This window comes from Rhinatrema bivittatum, chromosome 4 (genome assembly GCF_901001135.1).
Source record: "Rhinatrema bivittatum chromosome 4, aRhiBiv1.1, whole genome shotgun sequence".
Lineage (NCBI taxonomy): Eukaryota > Metazoa > Chordata > Amphibia > Gymnophiona > Rhinatrematidae > Rhinatrema > Rhinatrema bivittatum.
In genome coordinates, this window is record NC_042618.1 from 315,666,192 (window position 1) to 315,692,487 (window position 26,296).

Genomic DNA, 26,296 nt, shown 5'->3' on the forward strand with positions numbered 1-26,296 from the left:
GGTGTCACCAAATACAGAATAAAGGGACCATAAAATACACACAGAAATGCACAGAGAAACTGAACTGGAAATCACAAGTTAGACTGTATGTAATGCAGCAATGGAAAAACAGAAAATACCATCATTCCTCATAAAACATCAAACAATAAAATCAAGAACTATAAAACATCACAATAGGAAAATCATACTAAAAATATATATTTCAAAACTGCTGATGAATAGAACCAGTAATTTAACTCAGGGAAATTTTCAAAAAAATTGTATATAACACCAATAAAATATTTAAAAAAGAGCAGACATCAAATAATATTCAATAATTAAAACTAATAAGGATTTTAAAAAGCCCGTGCTGTCCCCTTCTGTGGGAGCTCTTGATTTCCAGTCACCCTGATATTGTCGAGGATTAGGAAGTTATCCTCTTTCTCTCACACATACTCACATGTCCATTCTCTCTCACACACATTCATGCTCATATCCACCATAACCTCTCGCTCTCACTGACACTGACACACTCTCAGGCTCTAAGACACTCATTCTCACACACACAGACCCCCAGGCAGGTACCCATGCATTCACACACATACACCCCCAGGCAGACTCCCATTCATACACATGCACACACTAAAGGCAGACCCCCCTCTCTTTTGCCAGCAACCTCAGAGCTTCTCTCATTCCTCTGCTGCCACTGTCACTGCTGCCGCATGGCTATTGGGAGGTGCCGATTGCTGCTACTGACACTGAAGCCCATTCTGCTGCCTCCTCTGTGCAGGCCCCGTGGGCTTCCACTTTCTCCATGCTGATCTCGTACATTGTGAGATCCACATAGAGAAAGTGCTATTCTTGCACATTCCCAAAGATTACATGTGCCAATCACTAAAAAGTAATTTTTTTTTTTTTACCTTTGCTGTCTGATCTTAGTTTTCTAATTAGTTGGTCACAGGCTTTTTTTTCCCCACCTTCCCTTTCTTATTTTTTTTTTTTGCCAATTCCTTTTATATTGTCTTTTTTTCTGTTTCTTTTCTCTCCCATCTTCTTCCCTCAAACACAAAGTCAGGTTCTCATTCTCACATGCATTTCTCTCTCTCACACACACACTCAGGCTCTCACTGTCACATGCTCTCTCATATATTAAATCATTCATACATGATTGATTGTATGAATGGCACATGCTGTCTGACTCTCACACACACAGGCTCTTTCTCACTCCCACATGCTGTCTTGCTCAAGCACAGGCTCTCACTGTCACATGCTGTCTCTCTCTCACACACACACACAGGCTCTTACATGCTGTCTCTGCAAACATTCAGGTCCTCACTCTCACACACAATCTCTCAACTCATCTCAAACACGCACACACACTCTACAGACCCTCAGCCTCTTTCTCACCTCTGGGCCTCCTCTTCGCGGGTCGCCGCAGGATGGGCTCCGCGGCGGCCCTGATACCCGGCCTCTTCCTCTTCTCGGGCCGCTGCGACTTGGGATTCGCGGTGGCCCGTAAGCACTGCTCCTCTTCTGCACGCACTGATGCTCCTCCTCCTTCCTGCCCATGTGGCTCCAGCAACGTCTACTTCCGGGACCTCACAGGCAGGAAGGAGGAGGAGCATCAGCGTGCTTAAACGCGATCTTTTTCTTTGGGCCGTGGTGACATGAGCCTCACCACGGCCCTGCCGATCTGCCTGTCGCAGCGCCGCACGAGCCTCCCTGCGCCCGGGGGGCATTGGCTCCCCTCGGGATACCACTGCTCGCGGCGCCCCAGGCCTAGTGCTTACACCAGCCCTGCCCGCAGGTTTCTCTTCGGGCCGCAGCGCTAGCAGACCCTCTTCTTGGCTTTGGCCGGGAAGTTTAAAAAAAAAAAAAAACGAAACACGTGATGGGAGCGACCGGCCCACCAGGGAAGCCCGATCCCCCGATAGGCCAATCCGCCCCGATCAGAGATAACACCTAAAAATTTCAATCATCGTGATCCATGGATGATTACATTTTGATCCATAGGGTGATTCCCTCCTTCCATGAGGGAAAAGTATGTTGGGCTGGGCTGAGTTGGCATGGGGTGAATTCTTCCCCACTTTTTTTTTCCCCCTCTTCCTCTCCAGACTATGCATTCTCCCCATTCCTGGAGAGAAGGGGAATCCCTGGCTAATGCCTCGTTCTTTTGCCCCAGGGGAGGGGGACAGTGGTGAGCCGGCTAAGGCAAATCTTTGTTCAGGTGCTTGAAGGGAGGTGTCCTCGGGCGGGCTGGGGCAGGTGGAGAATGTTAAAAAAAAAAAAAAACCTTCCAAAGCAATTTACAGTTAGTCAATAAATAAATACACTTGTGTTTAAATAAATAAATAAGCATAATAGATGGCCTCACGTAAAAGACCAAGTGGCCCATCCAGTTTACCCAGTTATTTCTGACTACACTGTTAGGCTATATCTCGGATGCCAGTCATGGGCTGTGACTGCTTGAAAGATATATCCCTCCTTGTCCAGGTCAGTTTTTGTCTTCCTCAGTTGTACTCTGTTGTTTTATAGGAAGATAAAGCATACATGATCCCCCCAGCATCCCTCCTGTACCCTGTCCACCCACAAAACTTTGTAATAATCTAAATAGCTACCAATACCAGTGTGGCCGTTGCCCAAACATTGGACCTCCTAGGACCCCTGCATAAGCTGCCAGACAGCTGTGTGGTTGACTGTGTTTCCGCTGGGACTTCTAATGTTTCATACCTCCCTGTTTTTATCATTGGAATCTGGCGCTTTCAACACATGCTGCTAGATCGAGCTTTTACTTCACTTTTTGTAAGAAAGTATCCTCTATGCTTATCTCATGCCCCCCCCTTAAAATCTGTTAACAATTTTTATCCTCCGCCACAAGCTTCAGGAAGGTGTTTCCTGCGTTGTCCACCTTTTCCGTAAATATGTTTTTGAGGTTGCTTCGGAGTCTACATCCGGATTTTGATAGGTTGGCCACCTTGCCCCTTCACCCCCTGAAAATAATAAAAAAAAAAAAAAGTATTATAGAGATGTTCATGTACAGCACATTTTTCGACACAAAGGGGCCGATGTAATAAGCCACAGTAGACTTGCTGCGGGTTTTTGCGCATGGTATCCGCATTTTCCTGCACAAATGTTACACATGTATGTAATAGCACGGTTAGTGTGGGAAAAAAACGTGTGCACAAACCGGCTCAAAAAGCCATGGCTGGTTTAGTGCGAGTCCATGCTAATATGCCATGCAAAGAGGCAATTAACTATTCATGGGCAATGCAAAGAGCAGTGCTGGCATTAGCATTTTTTTTTTTTTTTAAACGGGTTTTTTTTAGAGCCTGGGTCAGGGCAGGAATTAAGTTTAAATGCCTATCTGGAGATCAAAAAATGAAGCAGCAGAAGCCAGAAGAGGCCAGAGAAGGAACTGGTACTTGTCAGAAATGCTGAATGCTTTTGTAGCCCCTTCCAAATGTTTGCTGCATTTCTCCCGCTTACCGGCATCCGCCATTATATACTCCTGGGGGAATTCTGCACACAAAAACTTAAGTCTGCATATTTTATATTAGTCAAAATAACACAATATACATGACACTAACCTTTTTCTGTATCACATTTTAAGTTATTACTTCAAAATATTTAAAATTCTGCATTTTTAGCAGAATTTCCCTAGAAGTTCACTGTAAGAATGTTTTTCACTCTCTCTCCCTACTCCCCTGGCCACTTTGCCCACTAAGGCCCCAACTTCTCCATCTGCCAGTATCTCTCCCCTCCCCCTCTAGACTTAATCTCTTCCACTCTATATCCACTCCCAAAGTTTGACCCTTCTCTCAGTACTGCCCCTCACACAGGCTCCCTCTGTCCCTCTTTCTCTCTCTCTCTCTCTCTTACACACACACACACACACATCCCCTCATACAGGGTCCCTCTCTTGCATACACACCCACACAGGCTCCCTTTCTCCCTCATGCATAAACCCTCACACAGGCTACCTACGGCTCTCTTTCACACACCTCTTCACACAAGCTCCTTCGCTGACAAACAAACAAGCACCTTCACATACACACCAATCCCTTTTTCACACCCATCAGCTCCCAATCTCGCACACACACATGCACAGTCCTTTACAATCTCCTCACATAGGCTCCCTCTCTCTGCCACCCTCATACGTGCTCTCTCTCGCCTGCCCCTTGCTTGCTGACTTACACACACACACTCTGTCACCCCCATCGGGGCTTGTTCCATCTTCATCAGGGCCTTCATCTTCGCCACGAGCGGGACGTGCTCGCGGCACACCAGTGCCTTCTCCATCTTTGCCATTTTCTGCATAGAGGGGGAATTCTGCGCTCCGCAGTAGCACAGAATTCCCCCAAGACTAATTATTGCTCCCATGTGATCGGTGACAGACCATGAAGGGGTTAGACAATGCTCTACCCACCTTCAGCCCCACTCCCGGACCACTAACTTACTACTGACTTATGAAAGGGGAAGGCTTTCAACTGAGAATTAATCACAGGTCACCATATTTAATGCAGGTTTATGCAAGGTTTATTGTATAGGGCCTTCAGCGTGTGTTGTACCACGCATATCTGCACAAATGTTGTGGGGTTTTTTTTTTTTGTGTTTGTGGATTTTCTGCAAGTCTCATTTTATATCCTTTTGAGGTGCCTGCTTTTGCCGCATGTGCTAAAAAAAAAAATGCACTGAAAAGTAGCGCTGATTTCACCTCAGAACCCAATATCTTATACAATAATATTTATTTATAACTTGTGTGTATCAGTCTAACAGAATATGTCCATTCACCTCCAAAGTATCTGATAAGGTAACTAACATTTTGAAATTAGCTATTTGTATAATTAATTAAAACTAATTGCTCTTCTGGCCCAAGTAAAGATCTGGTCTCTTTCCCATAAAATATAGCTTTGGTATTGTGTGTGTATGGCAGGGAATATTTCTCTTCATCTGCTCTCTAACTGCAGTACGTAATTCATTAAAAGCAGGGACTTTTTTTTTTTTTTTTTTTTAAGTGTAACTTAAACTTGTTAAAAGATTTGTGGTAAAACTCCAAGCATCTTTGAATGAGCCTCCTTTTTTTTTTTTTTTTTCCCTTTCTTCCACTTCCACAGAATGACTGAGCTCATATATATATTTTTTTCCTTACGATCAGAACAGAACTGCAGTGAGATGACAGAACATGGCTGCAAATGGGTGAAGGATTATTAAAAGTATCTGCAACTGGTTACTTTGCTCTCCCACTAATTAGTTCAATCTATTTGAGCCGGTTTTAGGAAACTTGCTCTACTCAGCATTCCTTCTTCCTCCTCAATAGCTATGAAAGCCTACTGAACCGTGCTGGTACTCCTCTCTAGCAGCGGCGGTGGGGATGTTGATCGTCCGCTTGCTAGCATGCTCCATTTCTGTTTCCATAGCAACGAGCGCCAAAAGCTCTTAATACCAGCCAAATGGGTTAACAGGCCTGGACATAGCAGTGGACGTCCTGTAGGAACTGCCGCCCTGAGATGGATCTAATCGAGTTTTATTCTGGCCTGAGGGAAAGGAGAGAGTATTAGTTCCCAAAAGCTAGTCAAGAAATGTATTGTTGGCCCAATAAAAACACACACACACTCGCACTCTCTCGCTGTCTCTCTCTGTAAGAACGAAAGCAGGCATGAATTGATTAACATATACTGGGAATACAGACAAACCTGAGTCCTTATGTGAAAATTACTAACATTAACAGTTATCAATGATCAAAATTGGTTTTATTTTGGTTTTTTTATAATTGCAAAATGCTCTGGCTGTATTTAATAGCACATTAACACAATTTCATCATAACATAATATGCATATTGAGCTCAATACACACACACACAATCATGCCTACCATCATTAAATATCTGTTCCTTGTTCTTTACTAAAATCAGCCTGTTACAAAATTTATACAAAATTAGTTCTAACAAATTGTGGAGTGGGGGGTAGAGGGAGCGAGGTTTTACCTGGCGATTTAAGAATCGCCCTTCATGCTGAAAAGAAAAGACATTTTTATTATCAAAGCTTGGCACAAATATCTTACAAGCTGGCCAAGCCCTTGGGGTTTATGTGGAAAGTCAATTTTTTCTTCCCGGAGTTTAAAATGGGCTCAATGCAAAATTAAACATTTCCGTGCTTCCCCTCTAGTCTTTGATTGGTACTTCTCACCTGGTTGGGGGAAAACTGCTGTTGAAACCTGTTGCTAAGTCGGTCAGGCTAAAAGGCTTGGATACAGCATTTGTTACAGGCCCAACCTTTAGGCACGAGACCCCCCTTATTCCCTAGGCCAAATATGGCTTGCTCGGTAGGTAAAACTTTAACCAAAGGTCCTTCTATCTTGATGACATCTGTAGATTTCAGTGAGACTTGAGGCCTGCTGCTTGAAAGCTTTCTGTAGTTGGTTTGTTCATTAGCTAGGAGCGATCCTGGAGATACCTGAAGATTGCAGGTCCCACATGTTACAGGAACTGGAAAATTCCACTCTGTTGCACTGCGGTAGTCTCTGCTGCCTAACACAGGTTATGGATTTCAAGTGACTGCGTTTCTCAGAAGAAGGTAATATAATAGTAATGATCAGTTATAACCAGACCACAAATCATTTGAATTTGTCTTTCCTCCACCTGCTGCATGGTAATAAGCTCCTCAGATGTTGTGCTTGAATGGCTGGAGCGCCTCCCTTCTGTGTGGAGGGAAAAAGCCTTGCCACACCGCCAGACCCATCTTCGTATCACGCTTACGATGGTCCAATAAAAGGGTAGCCCAATGTATTAGCGATGAAAAATTATCTTCTACGTTGCACTGTGTGCCCTCAGCATGGTTACACTATTGTCCTTAAAGGCATATGCTGTGTATTTTTTGTGTTAACTTCTTGTATTTATTACTTTTTTACAGTACTATGTTATAATCTGCCTGATTTAATATCTGTCCTTTCTGACTGAGTTTAGAGGCTTTATGCAGGTGTCAATGTTTGTGGCTTAGCAGTTAAGAGTACAGTCAGGATAGCTACCTCAGGTTCAGTGCATTCCTAAACTGGAAGGGTTTGATGGAGGATGGCTCACTCTACACAGGTCCTGTTTCTTATACGCTTCCTTCCTCTAAGCACCCACTACTGGGCTAGATGGACCTTTTATGGTTCTGTCCCTGCTTGCTCACTCTTACATTCACAAAGATGGGTCACTCTTTCAATCCTATTTACCATCTTCAGCAAGTCACTTGACCCTACTGTGCTCAGACTTGCAGTCTGAAAGATTCCTGCCGCTCAAGCTTGGGGGCAGAGTTAACTGAGTTCCAGAGGGGAACGGTCATTTGTGACCCCTAGCTGAGGACGGTTGCTGCTAGGACCTGGCTGAGTTGGGAGGAGACCCTGGGTAGTTGTGAAATAAAAGCTCATAGTCCAGCAGGCTCATTTCTAATTGAGCTGAAAGCCCAAAAATAGCAGGAGGAAACCTCTGTGCCAGAAAAAGAGAAAACTGCCCACTGTTTGTTTTTTGAGATGTTGTGGTGAATGGGTTTTGAGAACTTCAGGTTCCTTTTTTTCACAAACGCTTGAGCTGAAGAATATGAAAGCTGCACATAGGAAACCTAGCGACAAAAGGATTTTGTATGAAATACTTGCATTTTGCATCGAGCTCATACCTAAGAACAGCCAAACCCAGTTACCCGTCTGTGGCCATGGAAAAATTACAAGTGCTGTCTGATTCAGTTTAACCTTAAAGGATGGAATGTTGTATTGGAAGACTGACTAAACTTAGTTTCTTTCTTAAAGCATTGAAGTAGGACATGCATTTTGCTAGGCAGCTTCATTTTGCTCCTTTGGGCTTCTTCTTAAATTAGAACTAGCACTAATGGCGTATGGAATCTCTTAGCATTTACCAAAGATTTTGCTCTATTTTTTATTAATCCCCCCTCCTGTGTATCCAAACCATTGTGGTGACAATCAGTCAGTACCGCTCTGGTGCGCTGTACATATGCACTCTGATCTTAGCCAGTAGGTGTCACTATTGAGCAATGACTGGGGCTTCCTCCCTCACGGGGCTGAGAACACTGCATCCTCAGAATCCCAGGCCTGAGCAGAAGGGGCTGGAGTCAATCAGTCTAATCTGATTTTTTTTTTCCTCCTTTTTATCCCAGCAGAATCTCTTTAAGTGTAGCAATTTCACCCTGGGGTATTCCTGATTTAAAACATTCTCAGTAAAGCACATTGAGATTCTTCATGCTTTTAAATTCTCAATGAAAAATAATCCAACTATCTCGTGGCATTTAGAATAAGTTATTGGAAAATTCAGTTCAGGAGCTCTGCTCAGTGGCAATTTATATTGAGTGCTCACAGTAATAGGATAAAATTACACTGCTCCTGTGAATAAATGCATAATTATTCAATATAGTGAAATCATTGTGCTAACTGGAGGAGGTGATGTTTCAGTTGCAAAGGGCCTTTGTCATCTTTGTCCTGATGATGGCTCTTCATGAGCCAAATCTTCAGCTTTTTTCAGTACATTGCTGATTTCATGAACTCTAGTGCTAGAGTGCCTTTCTCTGTGTTTATATAAAGAGCTGTCTATCATGAACTTATATTGATAGACTCATCAGAATGCAAGCTGCCACATAACAGAAAGATGTGCCATGCTGGGTCAGACCACAGGTCTCCATCAGTTAGCTAACTGTGTCATTAGAAAGTACCTGGCAGAACTCAGAGCAGATCCAGTTTCTTGTTGCTCACTTCCAAGATGCAGGGTAGGTTTCCCTGAGTCCACCTGACTCATATTTAATGGATTTTTCCTCCAGGAACCTTTCCATTTTAAGTCCAACTATACTAGATACCTTGACCACATCCTCTGGCAACAAATTCCAGAGCTTACTTATACTAAAAGAATTGCTATTTAAAGGATGTACTTCTATTGTAAGCTTTTCAATAGAGTAGAAAACAAGATAGTATGTTAACCTGTGCTGTAATTTGCTGCTAGTGCACAATTTCCCCTTCATCCCATGTGAGATCTGGGATTGTACAGCTGCATTTCCCTTTTGATGTTCTCTTAACAATGCAGCCACACCATTTTACTGCGCAGTTAAGGTCTAACAATTGAGTTATCATAAGCACACAGCTGCAGGGGGCAGTGTACCAGAAGATGTCTTGTTTATGCTAGTTATGAATGCATTTGTACCGATTCTTATCTCAGGAGGTCCTCGAAGCTGATAAACCCTCAGGTAGTTTCTCAGGACGATGGACGTCCTGCTCTGCTGTGACCCCCATGTGTTCCCAAGCCACTGGGCTAGGCTGCCGAGTGACTAGTAGCCATGATCCTCCACACCTTTAGACTTGGTTAACTAATTCTTTATGCTGTGCCTTCCCTTCCCCTTCATGGGTTTTCCTGAAGGGGAAGGGAAGGAAATCTACTTGGTACTATGGATAATTGAAACTTCCAAGGAGCAGACTGATTTTACTGACTGGTCTGTGCCTTTGCTCTCACTAATTTTAACGGCTTTCACGGGGATACAAAGTGTGCAGGCTGGAAAATGATTTTATTTAATAACGAAGTTTTATAGCCCTTTTTATCCAAACAGCATGCTTTTACAATTTTATTGAGAAACACATTCAGCCATCTCTGAGAGAGGATAGCATTTTTTTCTGGCATCTAGAGGTGCCAGTGGCTATTACTATTGACACCCCCTATTGATGGATAAACTTGCTAACATAGTAAAACGGGTCACTCAGCATTGGTGACCCATTTTACTATGAACTTAGCTACACACCTGAACAGGCAAGATGTGTGCAGATTGAAAATTACATGCAACTGGCCTGTTGATCTTTTATGTCTATCTACTGGACTTGACCCACTATAGATCTGAGAAGCTTTTGGGAGTTCAAGTCTCTTCATTGGCTCAGTGCTGGGTAAGAAATCAAATAACAGGAACACAAGCTTGGCAGAAAAAGACCATTCAGCCTATCCAGTCTGTCCATTAAAACACTAACATTTCCACTTTACAATCCCTTTCACATCTTCAGAGGTCCCTTGAGCTCATGCCATGGTTTCTTGAATTAAAATGCAATCCTGGTCTCCACCATCTCCATGGGGAGATTGTTCCATGCATCCACTATCCTCTTTGTAAAGAAATATTTCCTTAGATTGTTTCTGAGTCTCTCTCTTTTCACCGTCATCCTAGACCCTCCTTTTCCTCTGAAAGAGGTCCGCCTCCTGTGAATAGAAACCTTAGAGGTATGTAAATGTATCTTTTATATCTCCCCTATCCTGCTGTTCCTGTAGGCTATACATGTTTAGATCTTTAAGTCTGCCCCTCTATGCTTTAGAATGAAGACCACTGATAATTTTAGTAGCCACCCTCTGGATCAATTTCAACTGGTTTATATTCTTTTGAAGATGCAGGCTTTGGAACTATACACGAAATTCCAAATGTGGTCTCACTAGGGGACATACAAGGGCAATGTCACCTACTTTGTTCTGTTGACTGTTCCTCTCCCAATGCAGCCAAACATCTTTCTGGCTTTTGTGACACCTTCTTCACTTCTTTGGCCACCTTAAGATCATCAGATACAATTACCCCCAGATCCTGCTGCTCCTTTGTGCTTAGAAGAATTTCATCTTCTATACTGTAAATCTCCCTTCGGTTTTTCCAGCCTAAATGCATAACTCTGCACTTTTTAGCATTAAATCTCTGCTGTTAGTCTCCAGACCATTCCTTTGGCTTCACTAGATTCCTCCTAATTTTTCCACACTTTGACTATCTATTCTGTTGCAGATTATGGTATCACTGGCAAAGAGACAAACCTTTTTCGATAATCCTTCCATAGTGTTAACAAAAATGTTGAAAAGAACCAGACCAAGGGCCGATCCCTGTGACACACTGCTAGGTACGCCTCTCTCCTCAGAGTGAACTCTGTTTACCACTACCTGTTGTCACCTCCCAATTGGTCACTTTTGGGCTCAAACCAAGGGCGGTGAATTTATTTAGAAGTCGGCTGTGCGGGACAATGTCAAAAGCCTTACCAAGTACTCTACATCTAGTGCTCTTCCCCCTGATCTAACTCTGTGGTTACCCAGTCACAGAAATTGATCACATTTGTCTGACAAGAGCTATCTTCAGTAATTCCATACTGCCTTGAATCGTATAATCCATTGGATTCCAGAAACTGCACTATTAACAGCAATTCTATTAATTTGCTCACCACAGACTAACCAGCCCGTAGTTCTGGCCTCCCCTTTCTTCCATTTTTGTGAATAAGAACCACATCCGCCTTTCTCCAGTCCTCCAAGAACTGCTCCCAACTCTAAAGAAGCATTGAAAAGGTCAGCCAGCACAGCCGCCGGAACTTATCTAACTTCCCTTAATATACTTGGATGTATCCCATCTGGCCCCATCACTTTATCTACTTTGAGGCCAATATTCAAAGACAGATAAGTAGCGACTTGGCTGAATATTCAGCAGCTGACACTTAGCTAGCTATGTTCAGCCGTTGCCACTTATCTGGCTAAGTAGTTAGCCAGATATTCTATGGGCAGGCAATCTGGGCGGCCCTACTTATCAGGTTAACTTAACCAGATAAGTCCTGATATTCGGACTTATCTTGTTAAGTTAACTGGATAAGTTTGGCCTGCAATTGAGCAGATTTAACTCAGCTGGATAAGTATTATCCAGCTGAGTGCTAGTTTGTACGGATATATTCGGAAGGAGAGCCGTACTGCTGAATATCCCGTGTAAGTTAGCTGGACAAGTCTTGTCTGGCTAACCGACCTAGATGTTTACCTTTCAGTATTGGCTCCTTACTTAGCTTCTCACAAACATACTTTTCAGAAAATTGATTTGAGGTTTACTATGCTTTCAATCCTATTTGTGTGTTTTATTTAGTCCTGATCCTGGCCTTTAGAGAGTGAGCACCAAACAGAAATATTTGTTAAGCGATTTTTGCTTTTTCCTTGCCCACGTCTGCGGTTTCCTCCCTTCGTGTCTCACAGTGACACTTTTGCACTTTCTCCTATTAAAAAAACAAAACCCCCCCCCCCAGTTTTTATATATCTTCTATTTTCTTCCATTTGCAGCATAACTCTCATGATTACTTTCTCAGCTTCTTAGCTTTTCCAGATATTGTTGCCTATTTTCCTCTTTCTGCGATCTCTTGTAGTTTATGAACGCTAACCTTTTTCTCCCTTAACTTTTTTTTTTTTAGCCAACTATCAAAGCCTTTTTTTTTTTTCCTTTCCTTTATTTACTTTCCTAACAGAATGCTAGTTGCTCTTATAATTTCTCCTTTTACTTTTGCATACAGTTCTTCTGCTTTCCCTAGATTTTTCCATCCTTGAGGTACTCCTTCCCCATAATAACAAAGTTAGTTTTCCTGACGTCTAGTACCCTCATCTTTGAATGAACCTTCATTTCCGGTGCTATAATAATGACCCACACTATCTGGTGCTCACTGGATTTCAGATGATCATCCACTACAACATCAGAAACTCTAACCCCATTAGTAAATACCAGGTCCAGTATTGTCCCGTCCTGTGTGGATTCCATTACCAGTTGACAAAGAATCCAGGATCTCCTTGCTTCTAGAAGATGCTGCAGCCAGAATGTCTCAGTCAACATCTAGATGGTTGAAATCTTCTAGCAATCCTTTCATAGCAATTTTATGAATATCCTCCACTAAACTGCTAGCCATTTTTTCTATTTGTGATGGAAGTTTATTACACCAATATGGATGTTCCATTCTCTCTTTCCAGATTAAGCCACAGCGCCTGCTCCTTACATTGTAGGCCCTGCAATTCTGTTGCTTTAATATTTTTAATATATAATGCCAATCCTCTTCTCTTTCTTCCTACCCGGTCCTTCCTGAATAGACAGTAGCCCGGTATATCTGTACCCCAGTAATGGTTTCCTGTGTGCCATGTCTTCATGACAGACACTACATTCAGTTCAACTTCTTCCATGACTGCCTCTAAATCCAGGACTTTATTTCCGTATCGTGATGATTCGTGTACATAGCTTTCCAGATGTGACTCTTTTTTTTTCTTCCCCATTTCTATACCAGTGTTTGTTTTACTAACCTGATAAAGTTCACTTGGGGCTTTGCTTGCCCATCCCCAATGATCCTAATTTAAAGTCCTCCTCTGTAGGTTTGCCAGTCTGTGCTGGCCGGCATCACTCCCCTTCCCCCCCCCCCCCCCCCCCCCCCTGTTCAGCAGTCCTGGAAACATCATCCCATGGTTCAGGAAACCGAAACGCTCTCATCGATGCAGCCATTCCTTCATCTCCAGAATGGGAGCCTCCCTGCCTGGGCCTTTGATTGGGAGGATGGAGGAGAATACAGTCTGCTTTACGCTCTCTCCCAGGGCCATGAAGTCGCTTTTGATATGATCTGTGTGGTACCTAGCAGTATCATTTGTGACAAAATGGATGAGCAGCATAGGAAAAGCTGGAATTGCCTATACTGCCTTGGGCATGGTATGTTTTTTTTTTTTTGGTGCAGTGATGCTGTCCAGAGGGAGTAGACTGGCAATTTAAATGCAGCATGGAGAGCCAGTGGCTTCTGATGACAGACGTTTAGGAACCTCAAAGATAAAATTCTAGAAGTGTCAAGATTTTTTTTCTACGAAAAGGGCGGTCTAGAATAAGGGATTGTATTATGAAGCTGACAGAGGTTAAACTCAAGTAACAAAAGGAAACATTTCACAGAGAGATTGGAAAATAATTAAATAGTGACGGTAATGAGTAAAAGATTCAGTAGCCACGGTGCTCTTCTGGTAGCTAAAGAAGCCATCTGTCCCCAGGGAGGTATGGCCTTTGTGGAGCAGGTGCATTTCGGACAGGTAGTAATTATTTTGGGGTTTTTTTTTTTTTTTTTGCTTGCTTTTCCAAATCATGCTCAAGGCTGCTTACAGCATTATTAGTCATTTAGGTACAATGTCTTGCCCAAAAGAGCTTACCTGAAGCAATAGGAGATAAAGTGATTTGCCCAAGGTCACAAGAAGTGTTGGTGAGAGAAGTGGGATTTGAGCCCTAGTTTCAGTGGTTCTCAGCCCATTGCTGTAAGCACTACTGTACTGTGAGGATTGCTTTGCATAGTTTTTAAAGTTTTCCACTTTAGTATGGAACCTGTTTCTTTTATAATATGTCAGCTGTTCCCTTTCCAAGGGGATAAAAACTAGATATGAGGGTTAATACTTTGTGGGGGATCTTGGAATATCTTCTACGCTTGGAGCAGTATGGGTTTCATATTGCATTACTCTTCCCTGATCATTTTTATGCTGATTAATATAATGAACGTTAGCAACAAAATAGTTGTGCTACCGAGCACTTGGTTGGGATTAAACTCCCTTCAGCTGAGCGAGGCCTGACGCAGGTTTCATAAATGAGTAATGGGAGATTAGGAAATAGAATGCACTGGTTATATCCCAGTCATTGAACTCTTTGCAACACCATCTAGCGACACCAATAGCATCCAAAACCTTGCCTTGGCCTTTGGGGGTCTCCTGGTCTAGGATTTTATTACCCAGACTGTGAACATTTATGCACAGTGCTTTCTAGATATTACTTCTTTCCTCCTTATCTTCTCTCAGTAAACTGTTTATTTTCAGTTTTATCTATGCATTGTACGATTTAAAAAAATAAAATGATGCGCCTTTAGTGTTACAAGTGCAGTGTATGCTCTTTTGGTAAATCCACACCTTTCCCTTGTTTCTTTTCACTCCTTTCCTTCACAGGCAAACCTGGTTACCAGCTGTCTTTGGCCTGTAGCCAGCTGTTGCATGTCCTGCCTCATCATTTCTTTGGGTGGCTCTTTTTCTTTTTAAAAGAAACAGAATCTACCACCCTCCTCGGTGACGCTTCTACTTCCAGCTCTGGAGTAGCATTCGCCTTCATGCCTGGGCAGGGAAGAACAAGAAGGGCCTGCTGAACAAGTCTGGTGGCCAACACGTGTGTCCTATTGTTAGCAGCCCCATGTTGCCTCCGGTAACCTTGGGTTCAGAGGGTAAGTCTCTCCTAGCAGCTGAAACGTGGCTGTGCTGGCCCTTGAGGAATGGTGTAATTTCATCCCCCCTCCCCCCCCCCCTTGCTTGAGAAAGGGAGTAGAGAGAGACCTTTTTGGGGGACTGCTTCGGGCTTCTGTCAGAAGCTGTCAGTGGGATTCTCGGCACAGCAGGTTGGGCAGCCGATGCACACAGTGCTGGATTTCTGCTGCAAGAGGTAGTCCTAGGCATCTGGGCTTCAGACGGTGCTCTGTGTTGACCGAATCGGGTCTCGTTGGGTCAGTGAAGCATGGAAGGAATCCGACGAGTTAGACTTGTCCTTTTTTTTTTCATTTGGGTGACTTGAACATTTTAAAGAGAAAACAAAAACTCTGAGTCATAAATTGAAAACTGCTGTCTTGCAAATAGGGAACAAGAGGCTGGGTGTAGGCAGTATCATGATGACACACTACTGCAAGGCTAAGCATCCTGCTTCTTTGTTAATACAGTTTAATCAAATGTATCCCAACAATAGATTTAAATGAGTTATATGTAGGGGAGAAAGACGTGCCCTTACTCCCCCATTAAAATGGATGAATTTTGAGTGGACGAAGTTATAAAAGTGGTCATTATCTGAGTTTAAAAAAAAATCTGGTGAAACCCATCTACAAAGTGCATCTCAGACTTTTTGTAGTTTCTTTGTGTTCTTAGCCCCAGCTCCCTGTCTAACTCTATTCGGCATGCTCCCTGGTGTTCACAACAGGGATGGTATGCCAGGTAGGCTGGCATTAATCTGTCGGTGCCGCTTTTCTCCTAGCTGGGAGAAAAACAGAAGGGGGTGGAGAGCAAAGTGCATGTGTTATCTGACTTCTCTGCCCATTACCCTACCAGGCCTGAACATTTCATCACCTTTTATTCCTCCGTCTTTCTTGAACAAGAGGACCAGAGTTAAGGTGCAGCCGTGTGGGGTATTTTAAGACACTTGGTATAGGGGCGAGAGATCTTAACTGTGTAGTGTTTGCTCTGATCCAGTGGGCATGGAGGCTCACTGTTGAGACCCATGACCTGGAGCAAGCCTCATAACCTTTAAGCATTCCTGCACAGGGTAGAGGTGAAGAAGTCTCATTCAAGGCCCTTAAGGGTTTCTCCTCTCTGGGACTCTTCTGCTTTTCACCCTAGTCAAAGTTGAAAAAGCATCATATGGACACCATAGCTGTTTTAAAATCTCTTTACTGGGATTGATAGGTAAAACAGTCAAAAATTGGGGATACATTAAAGCAAAGTCCAAAAAAAGACACCAAACTAACTTTCACAACAGTATACTACAGTGCCAAGTAAGTCAGCTCAAAGGGGAAGGAACCTTTCCTCCCTGGATTCTCCCATTGCACCTGCAGTGTAGGCAGCTCTCCTTTTCCTTTCATCATGCACTTCTCCAACACTGCTGAGTTTTTCCAAATGACTAACAGGACTCTTCCTCAGCTGGAAAGTTCTTCTTTTTGCAAACTCCTACCAAGGACCAATCCTTTCTTGAACTCTTCTGACAAGAACTCTGTCAGGACAAGATTGGCTTAATCTCTCCTCCCAAGACTACTTCTTGACTTCACATATCTTCAAAGGGGGGTTGACGCAGGACCAGTATCAGAAAATATTTTATCATGGAAAGGGCGGTGGATACCTGGAATGCTCTCCCAGTAGATGTGGTAGTAAAAATAAAACAACCCAAAAAAAAATCAGGCAAGGGATAAACACACAGGATCTCTAGGATGGTAATAAAGACCTGGGGTAGCATGTATAGAAACATGGACTTTTTTTTTTTTTATCTAGTCTTCCCATCCACATAACTGCCGAACTCTAAAGGCCCTATCACTCCCTCAGAGATCTCCTGGGCTTGTCCCATGCTTTCATGAATTCAGATATAGCCAACTCCACTACCTTCACTGGAAGATTGTTCCGTGTTTCCACTACCCTTTCTGTAAAGAAACATTTCCTTAAATTACTCCTCAGTCTACCCCATGACACCACATACCGGAGTCTCTCTTCTGTTGAAAGAGATCAATCTCCTGTATATTGATGTCGCTATCATATCTCCCCTCTCACCTTTCCTCTAGGAAAGGGGTGGGCAAAACAGGTTAGCAGGATATCCCTAATGAATATGCATGAGAGACTTGCATGCGCACTCTACCTTAGTTGTATGCAAATCTGTTTCATGCATATTCATTAGGGAAATGCATGAAATAGGTTTGCATACAACTGAGGTACCACTGAAAACCCGACTAGTTTGTGGCCCTTGCGGACCAGAATTACCCACCCCTGTTCTAGGGTATACAGATGTTTGTCCTCATATAAGGCTTGGGAATAACTGCATGGAGCGGCAGTTGCTACCCTTATGAGAAACATGGGGGTAACCTGCATGGCGTGGCAGATACTACCATAAGAAGCTTGCTGGGCAGACTGGATGACCCTTTTTGTCCTTTTTCTGCCAACTTTACTATGTTACTATATGTGTCTATATGCTTTACAGTAAGATCACTGACCATTTTAGTAGCCACCCTCTGGGCTGATTCTGTCCTGATTATATCCTTTTGAAGGTGCTGTCTCCAGAATTGTACACAGTATTCCAAGTGAGGTCTCATCAGCAACTTAACTGGGCAATATCACCTCTTCTTTTTTTTTTTTTCTACTGACTGTTCCTCTGCCTATTCAACTAAGCATTTTTTGACATTTTCCTTGTACACCAGTTTGGCCAATCGGGTATGCATGAAACATGATCGCCCCCAGATCCTGATCATGTTTCATGCATAGAAAAATTTCACCCCTTAGACTGTGCTGCTCCCTTGCTTTTTGCAACCCAAATCCCTGATTTTGCTTTTTATTTATTTTTTTAGCATTAAATCTTAGCTGAGGAGCAGTCATAACCCTAAACAGAAGGCATGGAAGTAGCCTGCACAAAACAGCAGTTACAGCCATAAAAAAACCTTGATGGGAAAACTGGATGGACCATTTGTGTCTTTCTGCCCTCATTTTCTGTTACCGGTATACACCAAACTCCCAGAAGTTCAATCCTTTGTACTCCATGATTCCTTTCCATAAGACCTGGGTACCCTGACGTTGGGCCCCAGCCGCCTTTCTGGACAGGAGCACTTCTCCTTCCTTGTTTATGTGAGCACCCTGGCCTCAGCCACTTTCTCAAAACAGGAAAACTTCAGTTTCTCAGCATTCCCTTGGACCTTTCGTAGAGAGGGATCAGGCCCTAGTACTACCTCTGTGAAGAGATGGGAGCACCCTTACACTGCCAACTGACTCCTCCTAACTCCCTTTCAGGATTCTTGTTCTCCCTACCTCCTTTTCCCTCTGAATCTGTGAATAAGACTAAGATCTCTCCCATTTGGGAATGTCACACCACCTTTTACTCCCCTACCTACACTGACCTTATTAACAGGGGTCTGAGACCACTGATCTACATTACTGGCTCACTTGGTCAGTTGAGACCAACCTGGCCATTACAGTTTGTGGCAAATTTGGGGGTCTCCTTACAACTGCATTTGATTTGATAATAATTTTTTATAAGACTGAGTGATTACAGTTGACTCTCCTTGTAACCAAAATGTAGGACTTGCCCCAGTGCTGAAGAGGACTGCTCTCTCTACCTCCCAGACCATGGGACAGGAGCAAAACTGTGGTTGCAGTAAAACCCATTCCTTGCAGGGAGTGTGGGAGCTGGTTTCTCAGAGATGCTGTCTTGGAGCACTGTGCTGTAGACATCCTCTCTATCACAGTTAAGCCATATCAGCTGCACTCATCAGCTGACTTGAACACCCTGTGTGATTTTGGAAATGGACCATGGAGCATCAGATTTTAAACAGTAGTAATGAACATTAAAGAATAAGGGAAGTGGAGGGCATAGATCCGATACCCTACATTGATCTGAGCATGGGGTATCGCATTTGTCAGGGGTGGAATGCCCTATCGGGGGATCGGGCTTTCCCCGGTAGGCCAGTCGCTCTCATCATGCAATTTATTTATTTATTTTTTATTATTATTATAAACTTTCTGGCCAAAGAGAAGAGGGGCGGCTGCTGCTGAAGAGAAACTTGTGGGGCCGGGAGAGCAGCCTGCAAGGCCGCGGCAGAGCCCATCTTGCGATGGCAGAAGAAAGCCGTTCCGCGGCCAGGAGAGAGGCAGCAAGGCCTCGTGACCTTCTCCTCCCCCTCTTTGCAGGAGCTGGGCATCAGATACCCATGGGCCAGTTTTGAAAAAATTCCCCGGGCCGATATTTTCCTGCAATCTGCCCCTGCTATGTATGACACACAATTCTTTATCCCAAAAACCTTATCGTAGACATGTACACTTGACCTTGCTTCTATTTCATTACAATGTCAGTAACCAATATTTCTGTATAATTTCACTTCCCTTTCATATTTTTAGTTAAAAGATTTGTAACCTTCCATATCCTTCATACAAGGCAAGAAATATAAAAAACACATAATGAATTGACATACAGAACAATAAAACAAATATTGATAGAGTATCTTAGGCTGGATACTACCTAGGTGTTACATATTTATACTACCTAGGTGTTACATAATTATTTTTTATTGCATTTATACAACCATTTTATTGCATTTATCTTTGTTGTACAGCATTACCTGTGTTTCCCCCCTCTCTCCCCTACCCAGTTCTCTTATCAGTTCAATGTAAAGCCCCGTTGGCCATTTTTTTTGTTCCATGGAAACCGATGTGATGTATCTCCTAACGAATGTCGGTATACAAAAACTTTAAATAAATAGATAAATAAATAAATATAGGTCCCTTGAAAGATAAGACATAAAAAGCCAGAAGAAAAAAAATTATCCCTCTAAGAAGCCAGCTTGAATAAAAAAGCCTTTGTCTGCACACCTAAGGTTTTACTGCAGGGCATTCCAGAGGATGGGACCAGCTAAGAATAGCCTTCACTCTCATTTCTGAAAGGTGAGCTAACCTTTATAGCAGGAACTTTTAAGAAGACAATGATTTGCAGAACGCAAGGCACAAGATGAACTGAAAACATGGAGGGTAGCACAATCCCATGGAGAAATATTTAAGTGAACCAGAGGTCACGAGCTGAGGCTCCAGGGAGGAAGACGAAGAACCAATGTCAGGAAGTATTTCTTCACGGAGAGGGTGGTGGATGCCTGGAATGCCCTTCCGGAGGAAGTGGTGAAGTCCAAAACTGTGAAGGACTTCAAAGGGGCGTGGGATAAACACTGTGGATCCATCAAGTCTAGAGGACGTGAATAAAGAGGAGGCAGCAAAACACTGCACGGAGTGGCAGTAGCCACAGAGGCATTCACGGAGCGGGATGCCAGTGGTTGGTGTACCACCTTCATGGAGCGGAAGGATGGAGGGCTGCCATCTCCAAAAAAAAAACAAAACAAAAAACCCCCCCAAAAAAAACAGGGGTGGGTAAGAGTATATGTCAAGGGCAGGGGTGTGGCCCGCTTGTTGCAGCGGTTGCTACCCCTAATTGAGCTGGATGTTCACTTGGATGCAGATCCAGTGCTGCTCTCTGCATTGGTGGTGGGGTGGAGGGGAAGTGGGGCTGGAGGGTACTGGAAGCCAAGAGTACAGGTGGGAGAGAGAAAAAGGAAAAAAAAAAAAAAAAGGATAAAGTGCGTGGCTTGCTGGGCGGACTGGATGGGCCATTTGGTCTTCTGCCGTCATTTCTATGTTTATGTTTCTATATTGTTTGTGGATACTCAGTGCAGTCACATATTTAATCCTCCACAAAACTGGAAGCCAATGGAAGGACTATAGGATTGATGTAATATGTTCTTGGAGATTGGTATTAAGTCAATAACCGTGCAGAGAGTTGTGCGTTATCTGAATTTCCTTTAATACATTTGCTGGGGCCTCCGTGTAGATGGAGCTATGGTAATTCAGGAGTTGTCAACGAGCATGCTTGCAGTACAGTGTGAAAATTATTGCTGGTTAGGTATGGCTTCAAACAGCGAGGCATGCATAGTTTAAAGAATACTGCCTTAACTACAGGAGTTACTTGTGTATGTAAAGAAAGATGGGAATCCAGCCATACCCCTGTTTTTGATTTACTATAGGAATGGAATGACTATCAAATAAAAAGACAGAGGGGATGTCGCTGGATGAAGTGCTGCTAAGTATCATTACCTCAGTCTTGTCCACCCTTAACACCAGTCTACAGTGATAGAGCCATTCTTTTTTTTAGCGTATTCCCAGAAATGACTCTTTCAGACCTTGGGTGTATTTTGTTTAGACCACAAAAATTGCTAAAAATGCTGCACAGCTGAACTCATATTTACAGGGTTTTGTTTTTTTTTTTTTTTAAATACATGATTGAAATAGATTTTTAAAGTCTTCTTGGATTTACTTGCTTTTCCAAACCTGTAACCCCCCAGCTATGCACTTTTCCCTATGGTTATAGAATTGGAGCAAATATTTAGTACATAGGCCCCTAAGTTTGTACCTGAGGCAATGGAGGATAAAATGACTTCTCCAGGATTACAAAGGGTATTAGTGGGAAAAGCAGGAATTGAACCTTGGCTTTCCTTGTTCTCTGCTCACTGCTCTAATTAATAGGCTTCTCTTCCACCCCATGAGTTGTGCTGAGTTTGTATGGTACTCTCTTGAGATATCGAGGGCTGACTTGCACCCTTCAATAACCATATTGTGTTAAACTTTTCATCCTCATTGAACTGTTTGGATAATTTGCAGAAAGTGTCTCGTTTGGAGATAGGGTGACCAACTGCCTGATTTTGGACAGGACAGCCTGGTTTTCCAGCCAGTTGCAAGGCCAGGGGCCAATCAGTGGTGGCCTCCTGCAGCGTTCCAATCACCTGCCGGTTTTCCGGGTTCGGCTTGCCTCTCCTGCTCCTCTCTGTCTCCCACAGCTGTGGAATTGACCTCTTCTAAGTTCCATGTGGTGTGGCCCCCCTCTTTCCAAACTAAAGATAATTAGTCATGCCAAACCTGTGGCTGCTTTGCCCTGTCCTCCTGGGTGTCACAAAGGAAGAGGCGAGTCGAACCCGAGCCCAAAGAAATGCTGGCAGATTCTGTCTAGGAAAAAATCAAGGCTTAATTTAAAAGTGAAGAAAAGGGGGGGGGGGGCTGGCTGCGGGCAGCTCCCCTGCCCCCTCCATCCCCCCTCCCCAAGTGTCCGGTCCTGCTCCATGGAAAAGTTGGTAACCCTATTTGGAGAGATTAAATGTCCGTTCTCTTCTGGTGTCTCTACACACAAAGCACGCCAGCTGTCCTGAAACAACCTTATATTAAATTGACTCCTTATTTATGCTGTTGTGGAAAATGGACACACAACTCATCACTATGCATGTTTGCCAGATCTTACATCAGTTGTCCAATGGCGAATCAACACACACAATGGCGAGATGTAGGATAGGGGTTGCTCCATCTTGGCTAGAGATTTGACTTATTCATCCTTCCATCTTGTATCCATCATAGGTGTAGGAGTTTTATTTGAAAATTGGCTATATAAATAGTTTATAGAACCTATTCAGAGAGAGATACCAGAATGTTTCACCTTTGCACAAAAACATGAGACATCCTTCATGCTACAATGTCATGTTTTACATACCGCAAACACTTTAGAAAAAGTCCTAATTGTTCTCATGCGTAATGACAGTTATCAAACCCTTGGTTCTTTTAATGATCTTTATTGTTAATACACTGTTTTCAGTGAGCTCTAAATGAGGCACATCCTTCTTGAATAATCTGAATAGCTGACTCCCAATACCTAATGCAAAGAGTCCTGTGTTCCCAGTGAGAGGTTCAAAGTGGAGTAGGAAGACAGAGTTTGGAAGAATTAGAAACTAGCTGCATTAGAGTATGGGAGTCAGCTGTTCTGATTGTCTAAAAAGGATGTGCCTCATTTAGAGCTGGTTGAAAGCAGTTACTCACAATAGAGATCGTTAACGGTTGTCCCAGCTTTTCTGCCCCTGAGGAAGCTAACAGTGATGAAACAAGGATCTTTGTTGGGGATTAACATTATATTAGTGAATGAAACTGCAGTGAGTTGGGGACTATTGCAAGCATTGAAGTATTTGATAACTGTCTATATATAGATAGACTTTTTTTTTTTTTTGCAGTGGTAGAAATCGCAAAGTTTCTTTTACCTGAAGTTTTGTACCTTTCTCATGCTAATTGGTATTGATTACTTTTACACATACTGATAGAAACATCTAGGTTAATTCTTGCTCCCTTGTTTTCCAGCTCCCTGCCGGCCTTGCAGTGACACTGAGGTCCTCCTGGCTGCCTGCACTAGTGATTTTGGTGAGTAAGCCGCCAGCTATGCTCTTTTTATCCTGATCCTCTGACTGCTACATCCTCTTCAGCCAGCTGCTTAAATGCAAACAGGAAGCAAACATTGTCACCTTTATAATTAAAAGGTTCCAATGTTTGGGGAGAGCGAGGCATCACATTGTCCAGGTCTGTTTTTTTTTTTGTTTTTTTTTAAAGAGTTGAGCCTAGCAGCACAAATAGAAAGATGTTAAAAGGTTTCTTAAGAAGTTTGAAGCTGGAGTTTCTTACTTTTAAATGATATCTAAGAAAAGGTGACTCTGGGATTAGATGGATTCCTCATTGACACTTTGAAAACAAAGATGGGAATAGATGAGTCTCTTTTGGAAAAGCTGAGAGAGAGAATATTGAGGAAGCAAAGCCCTGATGTTCTGCTTGTCTGTTTTTGATTAAAGCTTATGGCAAGAGTACTAGTAAAACAAAATACACTGTCACATAATTCACAAGACAGCTAAAAACAAAATCCCTGACATCTTTGTTTTTGTTCTGAGTTCTCCCACCATTGCATATCTAAGGAAATCTGGACAGTACTATGACCCCCATGTAGGCATCACATGTATGCACTTGCAAAAGCACTCAAATGCAAACCATTAAAAAAACAAAAAAACAACAACCCACAACCATCTGTAGCGAAAAGTACTTTTATTCACAGCCTTCAAAAAATAGTAGCCAGAGGTATATGAGCTGCTCAACTTCCTGAGCGGCTTTCACACAAAAAGTGTTTTTATTAGGGACTGCATAATAACCCTTATAATGGCATGAAAAAATAGTAAGCTGCTGATACAACGGGGTGATTTTTGCCACCCTTTGCCATTTTAAAAGATTTTATTTTTGTGATGAAGCTTGCTTGTAGGATAATCCTCAATATTTAGGATGAGGTTTGTGATTTTTATGAGCCATGATCATTTGGTTGGTTTTTTTTTGTTTGTTTTTAAACCATCTCTAGAAAAAATGAATCACAGCTTCCATCACATTGCACTACATGCCTTTTGTGTCCTGTGAAGGCTGAAGGGCAGCAGTGTCCTTGTGACACATCAGGTCCAGTTGAACAGCAGCATAATTTAACACATGCTGTCTGAGAACTCAAATGGAGAATAATCTACAGCTTAAAACTGAGGACAGTTAACTGATGCTCAAAAATTAAATGGGGAAATCACAAAGCAGGATCCCAAAGTTTATGGACGTGTGCTTCAAGCCACTGCCACTCTAGAGACATGCAAGTCTCTTGCCACTTCCATTTTTTTGACATAGTAAAATAGTAATATAATAGATGACAACATAACATAGTAAAGTATCTTTGACTGTTTTTAATCTACTCTTTGGCTTTTTTAAACTGCTTTGAATTTGCTGTAGTTCATGTAAAATTCCTGTTTCTAGGTTTTTCTCACAGCAGGGGCTAGAGTTAAAAGTAAACAGAAAAGTCAGCTTGCTACACTTAAAGTGCTCCCAAATCAGTCACTAATACCCCTCTGGTTTTGTTTTTCTTCCTGCCAGTTGTCAGAGGCTCCATTGGCAAGATAACCAACGAGGCAGAACAGCAGGAATCCATCATAGATGTCAATGTGGACAAACTCTATAGGCAAAAGAGCAAAATCTTCATGTCCGAGAAGAAGAAGAAGAAGAGTGGGGGCTGGGTGGGACAGATTCGGACCCTGCTGGAATGTGGGGTGAAACCTGGAGAGGGGGACTTCTTGTTCATGGGGCGCATGCACTTTGGGGAGCCCAGACTAGGCTGTGCCCCTCGTTACAAAGACTTCCAAAGGATGTACAAAGAGGCCAGGGACAAAGGGCTAAACCCGTGTGAAGTTGGCACAGACTGAAAAACGCTCTTTGATGGTCTCTTGGCTTTTCAGAACGTGGACTGTGGTGCTTCTTTGTGGCAGCAGTGAAAGCTTCCAAGCGGAACAAGCAATATGAGGGAAGAAGCTGCTCTAGCAAGTAGGAGTCACACAGACTTTTTTCAGTGCAAAACACACTGTTAGACTAATGAAAGCACCGGAGGTACGAGCCAACATGGCTACTAAATACCAAGGCCGGATTTTAACCAATCCCACATCTTGTAAATGAGAACTAAGTTATTGTATTTTTTTTCTTTTTTTTTTAAAAGCAATTTCCATGTCTTAAGAAGAAAGCAAAACCTGCCTTGTATCTTTGAATACTAATGTTTAAAAGAATCTTTAAAACATTGTAGCATTTTGGTATGCCATATTTTGTATAAATTCTTGTAAATGTGATAGAGCACGGTTAAAACAACTTTTAACAATGATGCTTTGTAAAAAGCTTGGTGTATAATTTGAAGTTATTTCTTATGACAGAAATACATGGAAAAATTGTATTTGTCCAGTTTTGTTTTGTTTTTTATAAAGAAGGTTCAATTGCAGTCTGTTGTATTCAGATAAGTGTATTTCCATTTTAGTGAAAGTCCTCTGGATTTAATGCACCTTCTTGCTACTTTATTTCTTCCCCTACACATTTTTTTTTGTCCAGATCTCTTAATTAAATTCACAAGATTTTAATTTGATTTTTTTTTTTTTTGTATAATTTGCATTTAGTGAACATGCATTAACTTGTCTGGGAGGATCCTATTACCATATTATCACCATATTTTACTTACTGATTCAACAAAAAAGATTGCTAATACCTGGGATACATGATCTTCAGGTTTCTAGATTCCTGAAATTTTCTATTCTATTATAACCCTCTTTTGGAATAGAAGATAGCTACCAACGAGGCCATAAAAGAATTTATAGTTGTTGGTGCTGAATGCACTAGCTCTCTCACAAATCTTTTCCCAGGGCCTGAGTTCTTTCCTTGGGGGGGGGGGGGGGGAGGAATTCCTCTTCTAAGACCCTGAGGGGCAAGGGTGACACTGTACTCTTGTTCCTGGGAGAGGTGTGAATATTTTACTGCTGTGAGTGCCATCAGCACCAATAACACACAGGCGACTCAGATGGAGTGTCCAAAAAGTAAACCTTTTACTGAAGGTGACATTGTGGAATGAATGGCACAGCTCAAAACAAT

General features: G+C 42.6%; 1 protein-coding gene across 1 annotated transcript in view; it reads left to right on the forward strand.

The window, feature by feature from the left end:
- METRNL (meteorin like, glial cell differentiation regulator) overlaps positions 1–25,655 on the forward strand; it is a 39,869-nt gene extending 14,214 nt beyond the window's left edge. Inside the window, exons 4-5 of the mRNA XM_029600288.1 lie at positions 23,189–23,248; positions 24,770–25,655. Of these exons, the coding sequence (XP_029456148.1) occupies positions 23,189–23,248; positions 24,770–25,095 (386 nt within the window). The 3' untranslated portion in view covers positions 25,096–25,655. The remainder of the gene's footprint in view (positions 1–23,188; positions 23,249–24,769) is intronic.
- Positions 25,656–26,296: the final 641 nt, after the last annotated feature.